This window comes from Oncorhynchus gorbuscha, linkage group LG05 (genome assembly GCF_021184085.1).
Source record: "Oncorhynchus gorbuscha isolate QuinsamMale2020 ecotype Even-year linkage group LG05, OgorEven_v1.0, whole genome shotgun sequence".
NCBI lineage: Eukaryota > Metazoa > Chordata > Actinopteri > Salmoniformes > Salmonidae > Oncorhynchus > Oncorhynchus gorbuscha.
The window spans coordinates 10,024,056-10,044,782 of record NC_060177.1 but is presented as its reverse complement, the minus strand read 5'-3'; the positions used below and the strand labels follow the sequence as shown (position 1 = coordinate 10,044,782).

General features: G+C 47.1%; 1 protein-coding gene across 1 annotated transcript in view; it reads right to left on the bottom strand.

The window, feature by feature from the left end:
• LOC124035405 (A disintegrin and metalloproteinase with thrombospondin motifs 17-like) overlaps positions 1-20,727 on the bottom strand; it is a 239,411-nt gene that overhangs the window by 13,239 nt on the left and 205,445 nt on the right. Inside the window, exons 18-21 of the mRNA XM_046348856.1 lie at positions 20,359-20,516; positions 15,625-15,787; positions 3,973-4,108; positions 706-910 (exon numbers count right to left, since the gene is read on the bottom strand). Coding sequence (XP_046204812.1) covers positions 706-910; positions 3,973-4,108; positions 15,625-15,787; positions 20,359-20,516 — 662 coding nt within the window. The remainder of the gene's footprint in view (positions 1-705; positions 911-3,972; positions 4,109-15,624; positions 15,788-20,358; positions 20,517-20,727) is intronic.

Sequence of the window (20,727 nt, the reverse complement as noted above, 5' to 3'; positions counted from 1 at the left end):
GAGAGAGGGAGGGAGATGGAGACGAGGGAGAGAGGGAGGGAGATGAAGAAGGGAGATGGAGACGAGGGAAAGGGAGAGAGGGAAACATTGGAGTTGAGGGAGAGGGACAAAGGGAAGGGACATATAGAGGAGAGAAAAGGGAACATGAAAGAGGGAGGAAGGAAAATAATTACAGTAGAGAGGGAAGAGAGGGGATGGAAAAGGATGAGAAAAGGAGTGGAGGTGAGAGGAGGAGTGTGAGGTGGAGGAGGAGAGGGAGAGGAAGAGGGGGAGCGAGGTTAGAGTGATGTCAGGAAAAAAGAGAGGGAGGAAAATTAGTGAAAAGAAATATGAGGATAGAGAGAGTGTGTGAGAGGGAGCGAGAGAGAGAGAGGGCAGAGTGTTACTCATTATAGAAGCCTCCTGTGGTGGTTCATTAGCTCCCCTCTCCAACCCACTCTACCTCCTCTTCAGTGAGGGAAGAGAGAGGGGGGGGGATGGGGTGACAGATGTCTATATTATGCAGTACTACTGCAGCGCTGCTCCTACATGATTCTGCATCAAACTTTGAGGGAAGTAAGTGGTTTACTATTTCTCTCTCTGTGTCTCACTCACACGGGAACTCGCATAAACACGTGGACACACACAGATGTGCGGAAACACTCAAACACGCATTCACGAATAGTCGCATAGACAAGCACACACCCAACCCCTACCACAACAGACCTTGGACCACTCAGAGGCCTCCCAGGCAGTGAGGCAGTGGCGTCCCTCGCAGCCCTGCAGGGCGGGGGGTTTGCCCCCCTGGCAGTACAAGTCCCGTGTGTGGATAAGGGATCCGTTCTGCAGCTGGTACACACAGCCCACCTCACGCAGCTGGAGACCCTTCCCACACGTCACCGAGCACTGGCCCCACTCCCCTGTCACCCACCTGGAGAGAGAGATAGATGTGGAGAGGGGGAGAGGAGAGAGAGGGGAGGGAGGGGGAGAAAGATAAAGAGGCAGAGAGAGGGAAAGTAAGAAGAGAGAGATGATTTGCATTTGTATTTATTAAGGATCCCCATTAGTACTTGCCAAGGCAGCAGCTACTCTTCCTGGGGTTTATTATGGATCCCCATTAGTACTTGCCAAGGCAGCAGCTACTCTTCCTGGGGTTTATTATGGATCCCCATTAGTACTTGCCAAGGCAGCAGCTACTCTTCCTGGGGTTTATTATGGATCCCCATTAGTACTTGCCAAGACAGCAGCTACTCTTCCTGGGGTTTATTATGGATCCCCATTAGTACTTGCCACGGCAGCAGCTACTCTTCCTGGGGTTTGTTATGGATCCCCATTAGTACTTGCCAAGACACCAGCTACTCTTCCTGGGGTTTATTATCGATCCCCATTAGTACTTGCCAAGGCAGCAGCTACTCTTCCTGGGGTTTATTATGGATCCCCATTAGTACTTGCCAAGACACCAGCTACTCTTCCTGGGGTTTATTATGGATCCCCATTAGTACTTGCCAAGGCAGCAGCTACTCTTCCTGGGGTTTATTATGGATCCCCATTAGTACTTGCCACGGCAGCAGCTACTCTTCCTGGGGTTTATTATGGATCCCCATTAGGAGCAGCTCCTTCCTGGGGTTTATTATGGATCCCCATTAGTACTTGCCATGGCAGCAGCTACTCTTCCTGGGGTTTATTATGGATCCCCATTAGTACTTGCCAAGGCAGCAGCTACTCTTCCTGGGGTTTATTATGGATCCCCATTAGTACTTGCCACGGCAGCAGCTACTCTTCCTGGGGTTTATTATGGATCCCCATTAGTACTTGCCAAGGCAGCAGCTACTCTTCCTGGGGTTTATTATGGATCCCCATTAGTACTTGCCAAGACACCAGCTACTCTTCCTGGGGTTTATTATGGATCCCCATTAGTTCCTGCCAAGACACCAGCTACTCTTCCTGGGGTTTATTATGGATCCCCATTAGTTCCTGCAGGCAGCAGCTACTCTTCCTGGGGTTTGTTATGGATCCCCATTAGTACTTGCCAAGGCAGCAGCTTCAGAACATCTTCTTCCAATTGATGCCTGATGAACATTACCCTGCAGATGTGACAGAGTTTGGGGTTTGGGGTTAACAGCACCAGGCCTGGTGAAATTAGGTCATAAAGAGTTACAGCCAAGCACCTGGGGCCTCTGGAAAACTGGGCCTCTATTTTTCAGGTGATGTAGTAATAAACTAGATGGAGAGGTCCCAGTCTGTCTGTCCATCTGTCTGTCTCTCTGTCTGTCCGCCTGTCTCTCTGTCTGTCTCTCTGTCTCTCTCTCTGTCTGTCTCTCTGTCTGTCCGCCTGTCTCTCTGTCTGTCTCTCTGTCTCTCTCTGTCTGTCCCTCTGTCTGTCCGCCTGTCTCTCTGTCTGTCTCTCTGTCTCTCTCTCTGTCTCTCTCTCTGTCTGTCTCTCTGTCTGTCCGCCTGTCTCTCTGTCTGTCTTACTGTGTATGTGTGTGAATGTGTGTGTGTTCTGCTTCCATGTCCATGTCTTTTATCCCTCCTCCTCTTCCTTTCTTTACAGCAACGTCCTAATACTGTCCACTTCCATTCTATATTTGTCTGTACCTAACAAGTCCTGCCTATATGGTAGAGATGCAGCTGACTGATCCACTGAATGGATGCAAAGGGGACAGGGGCTAAGAGACTGCAAAATATATCCACATCAATGTATGTCTTAGAAACGTATAACTGGGCTGGGTCCAAATACAGGGAGTCTTTGGCTACGTCCCAAACGGCACCCTACTCCCGATACAGCATAGTGCACTACTTTTGACCGGGCCTGGGTCACATGTAGTACACTATAGGGAATATAGTGGGGCAGGTCCTTTTTCTGTTCCCCAAAAATATATACAATGTCTATGTGGGCTGTCGTATAAAGTCAGCACCGTATTGACAGAATACACTCAAAAAGAACTTGAAAGGAATATTTTTCAATTTAAATAAAGTTAAATGAACAGAAATAATGAACCCCGTGCTCAACTTACCAGCTAGAAAATAGAATTCTAGAATCTTTAGAATCTCGATTCTAGAGGCTAAAATCTAGACAGAGTGAAACCACAGTTCAGTGAGTGTAACATGAGGAGATTTGTAGCCTCACTCCTCAGCCTGAAATGTGCCCACTCACATTGACTAATAGCCAGCTTTTTGGTGGCACAACTGACTAAAAACATTTCAGGAGGGCAGTCACATGAATCTGTGAGGCAGAGGTCCCAGTTGCTTGTCTCGGTGTGAGCTGAAGAGGGAGGAAGTGGAATGGTTCTCCTGGGGAACTCCAGTCGTTCTATGTATTTGAACCATTCCTGAGCTAGCACACCTGATTCAACTTGTCAACTACTTATCAAGACCATGTTTCGGTGAATCAGGTGAGCTAGTTCAAAGCGACAACAGAATTCTCTACCCTGAAGTTTGAGTGATATACAAGTACATTAGTGGGAGTCAGTGTGAGGCCGGTTCAATAGGCCAGACGGCACTCTGCCTTTTATGTGGATAAGGTAATAAGGCACTTTAAACCACGCACATCTCGCACCCTATTCCCTATATAGTGCACTAATTTGACCAGTACCCTATAGAAGTAGGGCACTATATATGGAATAGGGTGCCATTTGAGATACAGCCCCGTATCTTTGAACAGAGAGATCAGTGGTCTGGTTTAAATGCATCAGCGGTACAGCTCAGAAACATTCCTTGCTGCAAGTTCCTCTAATGTAAAACTCTGCCTGAGTAGGACATGAAACAATCCCACTGTGCACGCTGACAGGCACTCCACTGCACAGTATTCTGGATCCTCCTTCTACAGCCAATTCAACTCAATGGAGCTGTTTTTTATAATCACTCAGAAACAGGATGATGCACTCTTTTCATCATCCTGTTTCTCATTCAACTATTCCTGATACAGTGTGTGTGGAAACCCACGATTATAAGTGTATGTGTGCATGTGCTTGTGTTTGAAGTGTGTCTCACCTGTACTGGCAGGGGTGTGAGTTGCAGCGTCGTACTTGGGGTAACGGCCTGTTCTCTGGTTGGCAGAGGCTGTCATTCACCAGAGTCATGCTTTTATTGACCAGCCTCATACAGGACACCACTGTCCTCCTCTCACCTGGAAACACACACACACCGTTATAATCTGAGGTATACAAACACAAACAATTACAGCGAAAGAGAGAGTGACAAAAAAAGAGAGAGAGAGAGAGTGTGTGTGAGTGAGTGAGTGTGTGTGTGTGAGAGTGTGAGACCCTGTCTCAAAAAAAACGTCAAACTGTTTCACACACACAAAACACATGGAGTTCAAGCCTCTGTCTCCACCGGCATAACCCTCCAGTGAACTACATCATAACCTGGTCTAATGCGAAGGTAATTACACAATAAAACTCAGTTAATTAACACTAAATCAGAGGACTGAAGTCCTATATTTGGAGCTGTGCTGGCCCCTATCCAAACCACCACTGGGTAAGGCCCCGACTACTGTGTGCGTGTGTGTGTGTGTGCAGGGCCCGAGATCTGGGCTTTGTTCCAACTTTATGAAAATCAATCCTTTCTCCCTCCCTCTGGCCAGAAGTTGTGCACTATATAAGGACCAGTGTGTTTGTGTTATATTGTGTTATGTGCTCATGAGTTTCTACTATATGGCTCAGACATGACTAAATCTAGCTTCCCACTACAATATACAATATTTATGTCACAGGTTTCATGTTCCTACATCGTCCCAAAATCCTGTGATGGGAAATGTTTTATGAACACAGTGTACAGGCTCCCTGACGATAATGCCAACCCCCATCCCATCCCTTAGTTGTCAAGGCCTGACCTTAGAGAGCCTTTTATTCTCTAATTTGGTTAGGTGACTAGGTTGGGCACTCTAGTTTTTGTATTTCTATGTTGGCCTGTTATGGTTCCCAATCAGAGGCAGCTGTCTATCGTTGTCTCTGATTGGGGATCTTATTTAGGCAGCTTTTCCAACTGGGTTTTTGTGGGATCTTGTTTTTGTGTTGATGCCTGTGAGCTCTACAGAACGTCACGTATCGGTTATTCTTTATTGTTTAGTTGTTCGGTTCTCCTTAAAATTAAAAGATGTCGAACCGATTCCACGCTGCGCTTTGGTCTGAGTATGATCACAACAACGATCGTGACATTAGTGTTCTTCTCAGAGCGACAGTATCGGCAGAATTCATTTGGAGGGAAAACGAGTCATATTTACTCTAAAAACCGAAAGATACTGGAAGAGTAATAATGAATTCTGGTTACCAAGGAAACAGATATTTGTTCCACACAGACAGTGAGGTGCGGACTCTCCTATGAGGACTTCGGGTTTTCCTATTTTTCTGAATCGCTCCAAAAGTGGGCAACAAAATGTCAAGTCGAACTCTATGCTAAATAGGTTTACGCACATAATATTTGTCAGGGGTACAGGGTCCACAGTGGCTCAGTTGGTAGTACATGGTGTTTACAGGAGTATAGGGTCCCCAGTGGCTCAGTTAGTAGTACATGGTTTTTACAGGAGTATAGGGTCCCCAGTGGCTCAGTTAGTAGTACATGGTGTTTACAGGAGTATAGTGTCCCCAGTGGCTCAGTTAGTAGTGCATGGTGTTTACAGGAGTATAGGGTCCCCAGTGGCTCAGTTAGTAGTACATGGTGTTTACAGGAGTATAGGGTCCCCAGTGGCTCAGTTAGTAGTACATGGTGTTTACAGGAGTATAGGGTCCCCAGTGGCTCAGTTAGTAGTACATGGTGTTTACAGGAGTATAGGGTCCCCAGTGGCTCAGTTGGTAGTGCATGGTGTTTACAGGAGTATAGGGTCCCCAGTGGCTCAGTTAGTAGTACATGGTGTTTGCAGGAGTATAGTGTCCTCAGTGGCTCAGTTAGTAGTACATGGTGTTTACAGGAGTATAGGGTCCCCAGTGGCTCAGTTAGTAGTACATGGTGTTTATAGGAGTATAGGGTCCCCAGTGGCTCAGTTAGTAGTACATGGTGTTTATTGGAGTATAGTGTCCCCAGTGGCTCAGTTAGTAGTACATGGTGTTTATAGGAGTATAGTGTCCCCAGTGGCTCAGTTAGTAGTACATGGTGTTTACAGGAGTATAGGGTCCCCAGTGGCTCAGTTAGTAGTACATGGTGTTTACAGGAGTATAGGGTCCCCAGTGGCTCAGTTAGTAGTACATGGTGTTTACAGGAGTATAGGGTCCCCAGTGGCTCAGTTAGTAGTACATGGTGTTTACAGGAGTATAGTGTCCCCAGTGGCTCAGTTAGTAGTACATGGTGTTTACAGGAGTATAGGGTCCCCAGTGGCTCAGTTAGTAGTACATGGTGTTTACAGGAGTATAGTGTCCCCAGTGGCTCAGTTAGTAGTACATGGTGTTTATAGGAGTATAGGGTCCCCAGTGGCTCAGTTAGTAGTACATGGTGTTTACCCCAGTGGCTCAGTTAGTAGTACATGGTGTTTATAGGAGTATAGTGTCCCCAGTGGCTCAGTTAGTAGTACATGGTGTTTACAGGAGTATAGTGTCCCCAGTGGCTCAGTTAGTAGTACATGGTGTTTACAGGAGTATAGGTCCCCAGGGCTCAGTTAGTAGTAGGGTCCCCAGTGGCTCAGTTAGTAGTACATGGTGTTTAGGAGTATAGGGTCCCCAGTGGCTCAGTTAGTAGTACATGGTGTTTATAGGAGTATAGTCCCCAGTGGCTCAGTTAGTAGTACATGGTGTTTATAGGAGTATAGTCCCCAGTGGCTCAGTTAATAGTACATGGTGTTTACAGGAGTATAGGGTCCCCAGTGGCTCAGTTGGTAGTACATGGTGTTTACAGGAGTATAGGGTCCCCAGTGGCTCAGTTGGTAGTGCATGGTGTTTACAGGAGTATAGGGTCCCCAGTGGCTCAGTTAGTAGTACATGGTGTTTACAGGAGTATAGGGTCCCCAGTGGCTCAGTTGGTAGTACATGGTGTTTACAGGAGTATAGGGTCCCCAGTGGCTCAGTTAGTAGTACATGGTGTTTACAGGAGTATAGTGTCCCCAGTGGCTCAGTTAGTAGTACATGGTGTTTATAGGAGTATAGTGTCCCCAGTGGCTCAGTTAGTAGTACATGGTGTTTACAGGAGTATAGGGTCCCCAGTGGCTCAGTTAGTAGTACATGGTGTTTACAGGAGTATAGGGTCCCCAGTGGCTCAGTTAGTAGTACATGGTGTTTACAGGAGTATAGGGTCCCCAGTGGCTCAGTTAGTAGTACATGGTGTTTACAGGAGTATAGGGTCCCCAGTGGCTCAGTTAGTAGTACATGGTGTTTACAGGAGTATAGGGTCCCCAGTGGCTCAGTTAGTAGTACATGGTGTTTATAGGAGTATAGTGTCCCCAGTGGCTCAGTTAGTAGTACATGGTGTTTACAGGAGTATAGGGTCCCCAGTGGCTCAGTTGGTAGTACATGGTGTTTACAGGAGTATAGGGTCCCCAGTGGCTCAGTTGGTAGTGCATGGTGTTTACAGGAGTATAGGGTCCCCAGTGGCTCAGTTAGTAGTACATGGTGTTTACAGGAGTATAGGGTCCCCAGTGGCTCAGTTAGTAGTACATGGTGTTTACAGGAGTATAGTGTCCCCAGTGGCTCAGTTAGTAGTACATGGTGTTTACAGGAGTATAGGGTCCCCAGTGGCTCAGTTAGTAGTACATGGTGTTTACAGGAGTATAGGGTCCCCAGTGGCTCAGTTAGTAGTACATGGTGTTTACAGGAGTATAGGGTCCCCAGTGGCTCAGTTAGTAGTACATGGTGTTTACAGGAGTATAGGGTCCCCAGTGGCTCAGTTAGTAGTACATGGTGTTTACAGGAGTATAGGGTCCCCAGTGGCTCAGTTAGTAGTACATGGTGTTTACAGGAGTATAGTGTCCCCAGTGGCTCAGTTAGTAGTACATGGTGTTTACAGGAGTATAGGGTCCCCAGTGGCTCAGTTAGTAGTACATGGTGTTTACAGGAGTATAGGGTCCCCAGTGGCTCAGTTAGTAGTACATGGTGTTTACAGGGCTATAGGGTCCCCAGTGGCTCAGTTGGTAGTGCATGGTGTTTACAGGAGTATAGGGTCCCCAGTGGCTCAGTTGGTAGTACATGGTGTTTACAGGAGTATAGGGTCCCCAGTGGCTCAGTTAGTAGTACATGGTGTTTACAGGAGTATAGGGTCCCCAGTGGCTCAGTTAGTAGTACATGGTGTTTACAGGAGTATAGGGTCCCCAGTGGCTCAGTTAGTAGTACATGGTGTTTACAGGAGTATAGTGTCCCCAGTGGCTCAGTTAGTAGTACATGGTGTTTACAGGAGTATAGAGTCCCCAGTGGCTCAGTTAGTAGTACATGGTGTTTACAGGAGTATAGGGTCCCCAGTGGCTCAGTTGGTAGTACATGGTGTTTGCAGGGCTACAGGGTCCCCAGTGGCTCAGTTGGTAGTGCATGGTGTTTGCAGGAGTATAGGGTCCCCAGTGGCTCAGTTGGTAGTGCATGGTGTTTGCAGCGCTATAGGGTCCCCAGTGGCTCAGTTAGTAGTACATGGTGTTTACAGGAGTATAGAGTCCCCAGTGGCTCAGTTAGTAGTACATGGTGTTTACAGGAGTATAGGGTCCCCAGTGGCTCAGTTAGTAGTACATGGTGTTTACAGGAGTATAGTGTCCCCAGTGGCTCAGTTAGTAGTACATGGTGTTTATAGGAGTATAGGGTCCCCAGTGGCTCAGTTAGTAGTACATGGTGTTTACAGGAGTATAGTGTCCCCAGTGGCTCAGTTAGTAGTACATGGTGTTTACAGGAGTATAGTGTCCCCAGTGGCTCAGTTAGTAGTACATGGTGTTTACAGGAGTATAGGGTCCCCAGTGGCTCAGTTAGTAGTACATGGTGTTTACAGGAGTATAGGGTCCCCAGTGGCTCAGTTAGTAGTACATGGTGTTTATAGGAGTATAGGGTCCCCAGTGGCTCAGTTAGTAGTACATGGTGTTTATAGGAGTATAGTCCCCAGTGGCTCAGTTAGTAGTACATGGTGTTTACAGGAGTATAGGGTCCCCAGTGGCTCAGTTGGTAGTACATGGTGTTTACAGGAGTATAGGGTCCCCAGTGGCTCAGTTGGTAGTGCATGGTGTTTACAGGAGTATAGGGTCCCCAGTGGCTCAGTTAGTAGTACATGGTGTTTACAGGAGTATAGTGTCCCCAGTGGCTCAGTTGGTAGTACATGGTGTTTACAGGAGTATAGTGTCCCCAGTGGCTCAGTTAGTAGTACATGGTGTTTACAGGAGTATAGTGTCCCCAGTGGCTCAGTTAGTAGTACATGGTGTTTATAGGAGTATAGTGTCCCCAGTGGCTCAGTTAGTAGTACATGGTGTTTACAGGAGTATAGGGTCCCAGTGGCTCAGTTAGTAGTACATGGTGTTTACAGGAGTATAGTGTCCCCAGTGGCTCAGTTGGTAGTACATGGTGTTTACAGGAGTATAGGGTCCCCAGTGGCTCAGTTAGTAGTACATGGTGTTTACAGGAGTATAGTGTCCCCAGTGGCTCAGTTAGTAGTACATGGTGTTTACAGGAGTATAGTGTCCCCAGTGGCTCAGTTAGTAGTACATGGTGTTTATAGGAGTATAGTGTCCCCAGTGGCTCAGTTAGTAGTACATGGTGTTTACAGGAGTATAGGGTCCCCAGTGGCTCAGTTGGTAGTACATGGTGTTTACAGGAGTATAGGGTCCCCAGTGGCTCAGTTAGTGTACATGGTGTTTACAGGAGTATAGGGTCCTCAGTGGCTCAGTTAGTAGTACATGGTGTTTACAGGAGTATAGGGTCCCCAGTGGCTCAGTTAGTAGTACATGGTGTTTACAGGAGTATAGGGTCCCCAGTGGCTCAGTTAGTAGTACATGGTGTTTACAGGAGTATAGGGTCCCCAGTGGCTCAGTTAGTAGTACATGGTGTTTACAGGAGTTAGGGTCCCCAGTGGCTCAGTTAGTAGTACATGGTGTTTACAGGAGTATAGGGTCCCCAGTGGCTCAGTTAGTAGTACATGGTGTTTACAGGAGTATAGGGTCCCCAGTGGCTCAGTTAGTAGTACATGGTGTTTACAGGAGTATAGGGTCCCCAGTGGCTCAGTTAGTAGTACATGGTGTTTACAGGAGTATAGTGTCCCCAGTGGCTCAGTTAGTAGTACATGGTGTTTACAGGAGTATAGAGTCCCCAGTGGCTCAGTTAGTAGTGCATGGTGTTTACAGGAGTATAGGGTCCCCAGTGGCTCAGTTGGTAGTACATGGTGTTTGCAGGGCTACAGGGTCCCCAGTGGCTCAGTTGGTAGTGCATGGTGTTTGCAGGAGTATAGGGTCCCCAGTGGCTCAGTTGGTAGTGCATGGTGTTTGCAGCGCTACAGGGTCCCCAGTGGCTCAGTTGGTAGTGCATGGTGTTTGCAACGTCAGTGTCGGGGGTTTGACTCCCACGTGGGACCAGTACAAAAAAGTCTGCCCTCACTACTGTAAGTTGCTCTGGATAAGAGTGTCTGCTAAATGGCTGAAATGTGAATGAAATGTAGGCAACTAGATTCAGCCACGGGATGATTTTTGTCTAAGTGGTTTGTCGGGGGGGCGTAACATAATCCTAGTCATTTGTACACTGCAAATTGACCGCAACTAAGCTCAAAAAGAGGTTGTGTTTAAAAAATAATATGAATTTCCATACCTTGATTACATTGAGACACCATCACATACTGTATGTCTCTTTTATTTGTGGGAATACTTGGGAAAAAACACTTGCAGGCCTGTTGCCGACCCCTGATAAATGCCATTTCGCAGGCGCTTTTATCCAAAGTGACCTACAGTATACGACCCCACAGATTGTATTTTCAACTAGCGACTTTCAGGAAATAACACTGATCAAATTTGGTAAAACCCTTTAAATCATCAGACAGCTGGCTGCCCACAACAAAATAACCGCTAGCTGGCTACAACAAACTAACCCCTAGCTGGCTACAACAAACTAACCGCTAGCTGGCTACAACAAACGAACACCTAGCTGGCTACAACAAACTCACCACTAGCTGGCTACAACAAACTAACCGCTAGCTGGCTACAACAAACTAACCCCTAGCTGGCTACAACAAACTAACTGCTAGCTGGCTACAATAAACTAACCGCAAGCTCTCTACAACTAACTAATCGCTAGCTGGCTACAAAAAACGAACCGCTAGTTGGCTTTAAAAACAAACTGCTAGCTGGGCTACAACAAACTAACCGCTAGCTGGCGACAACAAACTAACTCATAGCTGGCTACAACAAACTAACCCCTAGCTGGCTACAACAAACTAACCGCTAGCTGGCTACAATAAACTAACCGCAAGCTCTCTACAACCAACTAATCGCTAGCTGGCTACAAAAAACGAACCGCTAGTTGGCTTTAAAAACGAACTGCTAGCTGGCTACAATAAACTAACCGCAAGCTCTCTACAACCAACTAATCGCTAGCTGGCTACAAAAAACGAACCGCTAGTTGGCTTTAAAAACAAACTGCTAGTTGGGCTACAACAAACTAACCGCTAGCTCTCTACAAACAACTAATCACTAGCTGGCTACAAAAAACGAACCGCTAGTTGGCTTTAAAAACGAACTGCTAGCTGGCTACAACAAACTAACTGCAAGCTGGCTACAACAAACTAACTGCTAGCTGGCTACAACAAACTAACCGCTAGCTGGCTACAACAAAATAACCGCCAGCTGGCTACAACAAACGAACCGCTAGCTGGCTACAACAAACTAACCGCTAGCTGGCTATAACAAACTAACCACTAGCTGGCTACAACAAACAAACCGCTTAGCTGGCTACAACAAACTAACCGCTTAGCTGGCTACAACAAACTAACTGCCAGCTGGCTACAATAAGCTAACCACTAGCTGGCTAGAGTAAGCTTCAACCTTGAAATTGTTAAAGCACTCCAAACGAGTGAACAGACATATAAACGAAAGCGGTAACCTAAACCTGCAAACACCCTCTCACCAGCCAAGGTTGAAACACCTATCACAGCTAAATGACAGCTGGCTACAACAAACTAACCGCTAGCTGGCTACAACAAACTCACCACTAGCTGGCTACAACAAACTCACCACTAGCTGGCTACAATAAACTAACCGCAAGCTCTCTACAACCAACTAATCGCTAGCTGGCCACAAAAAACGAACCGCTAGTTGGCTTTAAAAACAAACTGCTAGCTGGGCTACAACAAACTAACCGCTAGCTGGCGACAACAAACTAACTCATAGCTGGCTACAACAAACTAACCCCTAGCTGGCTACAACAAACTAACCGCTAGCTGGCTACAATAAACTAACCGCAAGCTCTCTACAACCAACTAATCGCTAGCTGGCTACAAAAAACGAACCGCTAGTTGGCTTTAAAAACGAACTGCTAGCTGGCTACAATAAACTAACCGCAAGCTCTCTACAACCAACTAATCGCTAGCTGGCTACAAAAAACGAACCGCTAGTTGGCTTTAAAAACAAACTGCTAGTTGGGCTACAACAAACTAACCGCTAGCTCTCTACAAACAACTAATCACTAGCTGGCTACAAAAAACGAACCGCTAGTTGGCTTTAAAAACGAACTGCTAGCTGGCTACAACAAACTAACTGCAAGCTGGCTACAACAAACTAACTGCTAGCTGGCTACAACAAACTAACCGCTAGCTGGCTACAACAAAATAACCGCCAGCTGGCTACAACAAACGAACCGCTAGCTGGCTACAACAAACTAACCGCTAGCTGGCTATAACAAACTAACCACTAGCTGGCTACAACAAACAAACCGCTTAGCTGGCTACAACAAACTAACCGCTTAGCTGGCTACAACAAACTAACTGCCAGCTGGCTACAATAAGCTAACCACTAGCTGGCTAGAGTAAGCTTCAACCTTGAAATTGTTAAAGCACTCCAAACGAGTGAACAGACATATAAACGAAAGCGGTAACCTAAACCTGCACACACCCTCTCACCAGCCAAGGTTGAAACACCTATCACAGCTAAATGACAGCTGGCTACAACAAACTAACCGCTAGCTGGCTACAACAAACTCACCACTAGCTGGCTACAACAAACTCACCACTAGCTGGCTACAACAAACTCACCACTAGCTGGCTACAATAAACTAACCGCAAGCTCTCTACAACCAACTAATCGCTAGCTGGCCACAAAAAACGAACCGCTAGTTGGCTTTAAAAACAAACTGCTAGCTGGGCTACAACAAACTAACTGCTAGCTGGCTACAACAAACTAACTGCTAGCTGGCTACAACAAACTAACCGCTAGCTGGCTACAACAAACTAACCGCTAGCTGGCTATAACAAACTACCCGCTAGCTGGCTACAACAAACTAACCGCGAGCTGGCTATAACAAACTAACCGCTAGCTGGCTACAACAAACAAACCGCTTAGCTGGCTACAACAAACTAAACGCCAGCTGGCTACAATAAGCTAACCACTAGCTGGCTACAGTAAGCTTCAACCTTGACATTGTTAAAGCACTCCAAACGAGTGAACAGACAAATAAACGAAAGCGGTAACCTAAACCTGCACACACCCTCTCACCAGTCAAGGTTGAAACACCTATCACAGCTAAATGACATATGTTATCGATGATTCAGACTGAACAACGCATTATAGCTAATCAGTCACTGGATAGCGATAAAGCCGCTGATCTCATGGTGCTTTTTTCACTCTAATTATTACCAGACTTGCTTCGAGAGTTTCTTCAGTTCATAATTGGATGGATTTACTATAGTTCATAACTAAATAGTTTTACAAAGTAATCAACTTTTTAAAAATCATGTCATTGATGTAATAGTGTTGAGATGAGTGCAAAAGCAAATTGAAGTACAACCTACTGATAATTGAAATATATTTTTGCAGCCTTGTTTTCCACTGGTTGAGATACAACATCAGTTGACACTGGGCCTATTTGTCTCCCCCAAGCCCCAAAGGCCTGTCCAACTAACCCTCTGACATAGCCTCTAACACGTCTCCAAGACCCAACCCACTACCTCAGTCCCAAAGGCCTGTCCAACTAACCCTCTGACATAGCCTCTAACACGTCTCCAAGACCCAACCCACTACCTCAGCCCCAAAGGCCTGTCCAACTAACCCTCTGACATAGCCTCTAACACGTCTCCAAGACCCAACCCACTACCTCAGTCCCAAAGGCCTGTTCAACTAACCCTCTGACATAGCCTCTAACACGTCTCCAAGACCCAACCCACTACCTCAGTCCCAACGGTCTGTCCAACTAACCCTCTGACATAGCCTCTAACACGTCTACAAGACCCAACCCACTACCTCAGTCCCAAAGGCCTGTCCAACTAACCCTCTGACATAGCCTCTAACACGTCTCCAAGACCCAACCCACTACCTCAGTCCCAACGGTCTGTCCAACTAACCATTCTGACATAGCCTCTAACACGTCTCCAAGACCCAACCCACTACCTCAGTCCCAAAGGCCTGTCCAACTAACCCTCTGACATAGCCTCTAACACATCTCCAAGATCCAACCCACTACCTCAGTCCCAACGGTCTGTCCAACTAACCCTCTGAACAACATCTCCAAGATCCAACCCACTACCTCAGTCCCAAAGGCCTGTCCAACTAACCCTCTGACATAGCCTCTAACACGTCTCCAAGATCCAACCCACTACCTCAGTCCCAAAGGCCTGTCCAACTAACCCTCTGACATAGCCTCTAACACGTCTCCAAGACCCAACCCACTACCTCAGTCCCAAAGGCCTGTCCAACTAACCCTCTGACATAGCCTCTAACACGTCTCCAAGACCCAACCCACTACCTCAGTCCCAACAATCAATCCAACTAACCATCCAACACAGTCTCTAAGCCCAGCCTCCAAGCCCCATCCCACTACCTCAGTCCCAACAATCAATCCAACTAACCCGCCGACACAGTCTCTAAGCCCAGCCGCCAAGCCCCATCCCACTACCTCAGTCCCAACAATCAATCCAACTAACCCGCCGACACAGCCTCTAAGCCCAGCCTTCAACCCCCAACCCTCTCTACCTCAGTCCCAGCCGGATGGCTCCAGCCTCACCAACCAGGTGTAACCCACTAACCCAACCTCACTCGCCTCAACAGTATATATGTGTTTGCTCATGTGAGTGTGTGAGGGCAACAGCCCAGCCCATGTGCCCTCTCCCCATCCCTCATTGCCCCAGGCAGCCATCCAGCCAAGCTGTGTTTGATGTTTGTTGTGGAACCAGGGATCCTGGCGGATCCTCTGCGCCTGGCAACCAGCCCCAGATTAGTGCATCAGCATGGAGCACAGACGTGACGCTCCACAGTCAAGATTAGAGACCCATATCTAACATGTAACCCCAATGGATAGAAGCAGCAGTGGTGGGTGGGAACTGAAGGGGGGTGGGGAACTGAAGGGGGTGGGGGTACTGAAGGGGGGGGGGTTACTGAAGGGGGTAGGGGGTTACTGAAGGGGGCTGGGGGAACTGAAAGGGGTAACTGAAGGGGGGTGTGGGGAACTGTAGGGGGTGGCTGAAAGTTCACTATGCATGAAGGTCAACAGCTATCAGAGGTCAACAGCTATCAGAAAGCCTGCAAAGACTCTCCTTGGGATGTGTGTAAGTATGTGTGAGTCATACCTCCTCCACACTGTACGTTGCAGTCTTGCCAGGAACTGTGTGTCCAAAGGTAGAGGTGCTCTGGTGCTCTCTGCTCCTCACTGACATCATCACGTTCAGTTACGTTCAGAGACACTGTGTACTCATAGTGTATCCCATAGGTCTGGTCATGGAACAACAGCACCTAGGGGGGAGGGAGTTATGTTTAGAAACACTGGCTTGTTATGTTCAGACACAATGTCCTGATAGTGTATACCATAGAGATGGGTTGAGAGACTGGGTCATGTTCAGAGACACAGAGTGAGTGAGTGAGGAGAGAGACATAATATATAGAGCCCCCCCTTCTAAATCCATAGCACCAAGCACAACCACATTATCAGTACAATGCACAATCCAGATCCACATTACAGACGTACATTTAACCTGCCCTCTCTGGCAGAACATACAGCCTCCCCCAAGCATCCTGAAATACTTTGTAAAGGAACGAGAGAGAGGTCCACCTCTACAAGGCAGAAATCCCAACTTTTGCCAGGACCCTGAAGGATGTCACCCTCAACCACAGCCCCAGAACCTCAAACAGGAGCAACAGAGCAACGGACACCCCGCCCAGACCAGTGAGACACCCTCCCAGACCTGCAAGACCCCCTCCCAAAGGACCTGCACTGAGAGAACCCACGCCAAGAGGACCGACACCTAGACCACAGCATCACCAGCCACAACCCAACCAGCTGAGACCTGACCAAACAAAGCCTGGCCACACCCTACAGTATATACCCCCACCCCAGATCAGACCTATGCCCCTCCCCCCATAGCAAAGACCTCAACATGGCAGCCACACATATGCCCAGGCCTTGAGCAGAGCAACAGGCCCAAACCCCATGAATACACCCCAAGCCCCATCTTACGACCTAAGAAGTATGTATCAGATGCTCAACATGCTCTGCTCACACCTACTGTAATGGTCCGGGCCTAAACCCCTTGAAAACAACACTAGACAATGGAACACAAAGCTTTCACTATCTCATCCTGGAATATACAAGGTCTAAGGTTATCTGCTCTTGGCCTAATGTGCAGGAACTTAGACTTCATCATAGAAATTGGAAATACAGTCATTGTCATCCTACAAGAAACATGGTATAGAGGAGACAGACCCACTGATTACCCTTCAGTTTACAGAGAGCTGGTAGTCCCATCCACCAAACTACCAGGTGTGAAACAGGGAAGAGACTCAGGAGGTATGCTAATTCGATATAGAGCAGACCTAACCAACTATGAAATTAGTCAAAATAGGAACATTTTACATCTGGCTATAAATTAATAAGGAAATTATCTCAACACAGAAACATGTCCTCATGTGTGCTATCTATATCCCCCCACTAGAATCGCCATACTTTAACGATGACAGCTTCTCCATCCTAGAGGGGGAGATCAACTACTTCCAGGCCCAGGGACATGTACTAGTCTGTGGCGACCTAAATGCCAGAACTGGACAAGAACCTGACACCCTCAACACATAGGGCGACAAACTGAGCTGGAGCTGATAGTATTTCCTCCCAAATATGCCCTCCTAGACACAACTATGACAAAACAACCAACAAAATGTGTGTTATGCTAATTAGTGTCAGATAATGACAACGGTCCCGTTCACGGGATGGGGTGTCACTAGAGGTTAAGGAGAAGTCTATCTTTAATTCTGTGAATAACAGTTGTATCTTTATTCAATGTTTATTATGAGTATTTCTGCAAAATCAACAGATGTTTTTTTATTTATTTTTAAATTCTTCTTCTTCTTATTATTATTTTTTTACAATTTTACCCCTTTTTCATGGTATCCAATTGTTTAGTAGCTACTATCTTGTCTCATCGCTTTAACTCCCGCACGGGCTCGGGAGAGACGAAGGTCGAAAGCCATGCGCCCTCCGAAACACAACCCAACCAAGTCGCACTACTTCTTTAACACAGCGGGCATTCAACCCGGAAGCCAGCCACACCAATGTGTCGGAGGAAACACCGTGCACCTGGTGACCTGGTTAGTGTGCACTGTGCTGGTGCGCGATGAGACAAGGATATCCCTACCGGCTAAACCCTCCCTAAGCCGGACGATGCTAGGCCAATTGTGCGTCGCCCCACGGACCTCCTGTTCGCGGCCGGCTGCGAACCCAGAGTCTGTGGTGGCACAGCTAGCACTGCAATGCAGTGCCCTAGACCACTGCGCCACCAGGGAGGCCCCATCATGTGTCACCGGACATTACTGCACATAATGCGCCAATGTAAACTGAGATTTTTGCATATAAATATGCACATTATCGAACAAAACATACATGTATTGTGTAACATGATGTCCTATGAGTGTCATCTGATGAAGATCATCAAAGGTTAGTGATTCATTCTATCTATATTTCTGCTTTTTGTGACTCTATCTTTGGCTGGATAAATGGCTGTGTGTTTTTTTGGACTTGGCTATGTATTGGACTTGTTAATGTGTGAAAGTTACATATTTCTAAAAAAATATTTTTGAATTTCCTGCACTGCCTTTTCAGCGGAATGTTGTCGAGGGGCTCCGCTAGACCTAGAAAGGTTAAGGTTTAAAAGGGCATCTGAAGTTTGAACATTTCCACTTTGATATTTCAGACTTGATTTTCCCTTACCAAAAATGTATCAATCCCTACAAATGTTTTATACACTGCTCAAAAAAATAAAGGGAACACTAAAATAACATATCCTAGATCTGAATAAATGAAATATTCGTATTAAATACTTTTTTCTTTACATAGTTGAATGTGTTGACAACAAAATCACACAAAAATTATCAATGGAAATCAAATGTATCAACCCATGGAGGATTTGGAGTCACACTCCTCAATTAAAGTGGAAAACCAAACTACAGGCTTATCCAACTTTGATGTAATGTCCTTAAAACAAGTTAAAATGAGGCTCAGTAGTGTGTGTGTGGCCTCCACGTGTCTGTATGACCTCCCTACAATGCCTTTGCCATGCTCCTGATGAGGTGGCGGATGGTCTCCTGAGGGATCTCCTCCCAGACCTGGACTAAAGCATCCGCCAACTCCTGGACAGGCGTTGGTGGATGGAGCGAGACATGATATCCCAGATGTGCTCAATTGGATTCAGGACTGGGGAACGGGCGGCCCAGTCCATAGCATCAATGCCTTCCTCTTGCAGGAACTGCTGAACACTCCAGCCACATGAGGTCTAGCATTGTCTTGCATTAGGAGGAACCCAGGGCCAACCACACCAGCATATGGTCTCACAAGGGGTCTGAGGATCTCTGTACCTAATGGCAGTCAGGCTACCTCTGGCGAGCACATGGAGGGCTGTGCGGCCCCCCAAAGAAATGCCACCCCACACCATGACTGATCCACCGCCAAACCGGTCATGCTGGAGGATGTTGCAGGCAGCAGAACGTTCTCCACGGCGTCTCCAGACTGGCACGTCTGTCACATGTGCTCAGTGTGAACCTGCTTTCATCTGTGAAGAGCACAGGGTGCCAGTGGCGAATTTGCCAATGAAAAACGTCCTGCACGGTGTTGGGCTGTAAGCACAACCCCCACCTGTGGACGTCGGGCCCTCAAACCACCCTCATGGAGTCTGTTTCTGACCGTTTGAGCAGACACATGCACATTTGTGGCCTGCTGGAGGTCATTTTGCAGGGCTCTGGCAGTGCTCCTCCTGCTCCTCCTTGCACAAAGGCGGAGGTAGCGGTCCTGCTGCTGGGTTGTTGCCCTCCTACGGCCTCCTCCACGTCTTCTGATGTACTGGCCTGTCTCTTGGTAGCACCTCCATGCTCTGGACACTACGCTGACAGACACAGCAAACCTTCTTGCCACAGCTCGCATTGATGTGCCATCCTGGATGAGCTGCACTACCTGAGCCACTTGTGTGGGTTGTAGACTCTGTCTCATGCTACCACTAGAGTGAAAGCACCGCCAGCATTCAAAAGTGACCAAAACATCAGCCAGGAAGCATAGGAACTGAGAAGTGGTCTGTGTTCCCCACCTGCAGAACCACTCCTTTATTGGGGGTGTCTTGCTAATTGCCTATAATTTCCACCTGTTGTCTATTCCATTTGCACAACAGCATGTGAAATGTATTGTCAATCAGTGTTGCGTCCTAAGTGGACAGTTTTGAGTTCACAGAAGTGTGATTGACTTGGAGTTACATTGTGTTGTTTAAGTGTTCCCTTTATTTTTTTGAGCAGTGTATAATCCACATAATAACAGACATTTCCTGTTGCTGCTGGATTATTTCCCTATTGTAGAAAACCCGCTCTAATTAAGATACTACATTTGTATCACATGTTGCCTCCAGAGGGCCATTTGGAGTGGCAGGTAGCCTAGTAGTTAGAGCGTTTTCTGGTAGGCTGTCATTGTAAATAAGAATGTGTTCTTAACTGACTTGCCTAGTTAAATAAAGATTACATTTAAACTAACAACAACTTCCTCCCTTTGAAGCCCGATTTCCATGTTCTTTATCTGTCCCTCCCTGATCTCTGTCATCATGTGGGGTAGACTGAGGAGGTTAAATCAGCTCAACATGCATTCGCATGATAAGGATACACGCACGCACGCACGCACACACACACACACACACACACACACACACACACACACACACACACACACACACACACACACACACACACACACACACACACACACACACACACACACACACACACACACACACACACACACACACACACACACACACACATCTCTCTCTACATGATAGGTTTACCATGAGGTACAGCGGGGTCTTGGTGGGCCCCTTGGCGGACATTTTCTCCCAGAGTCCTCTCCGGACGTAGCGCACTGTAGTGCCGGCCAGCTGGAACTCTCCAGGAAGCTCGATCTTCCAGTCGCTGTTGATGGACCTCTTGGTAGAGTCTTTCATTGCTGGAACAAGCAGGATGTAGAATTAATTTCAGAGGAAGTTCAGGACAACTTGATGTTAGATGGTTCCCTATCACTTGCCCCTATCACTTCCATTGAAAGTAAGCATACCACAGTCTCCACCAACATGCCTAGACCTGTACACGCAGGTTGATGGGTTCAATTCCCACTCTGACTGTTCCCTTTAAATCACTACCTTTATTCAAACCCATAA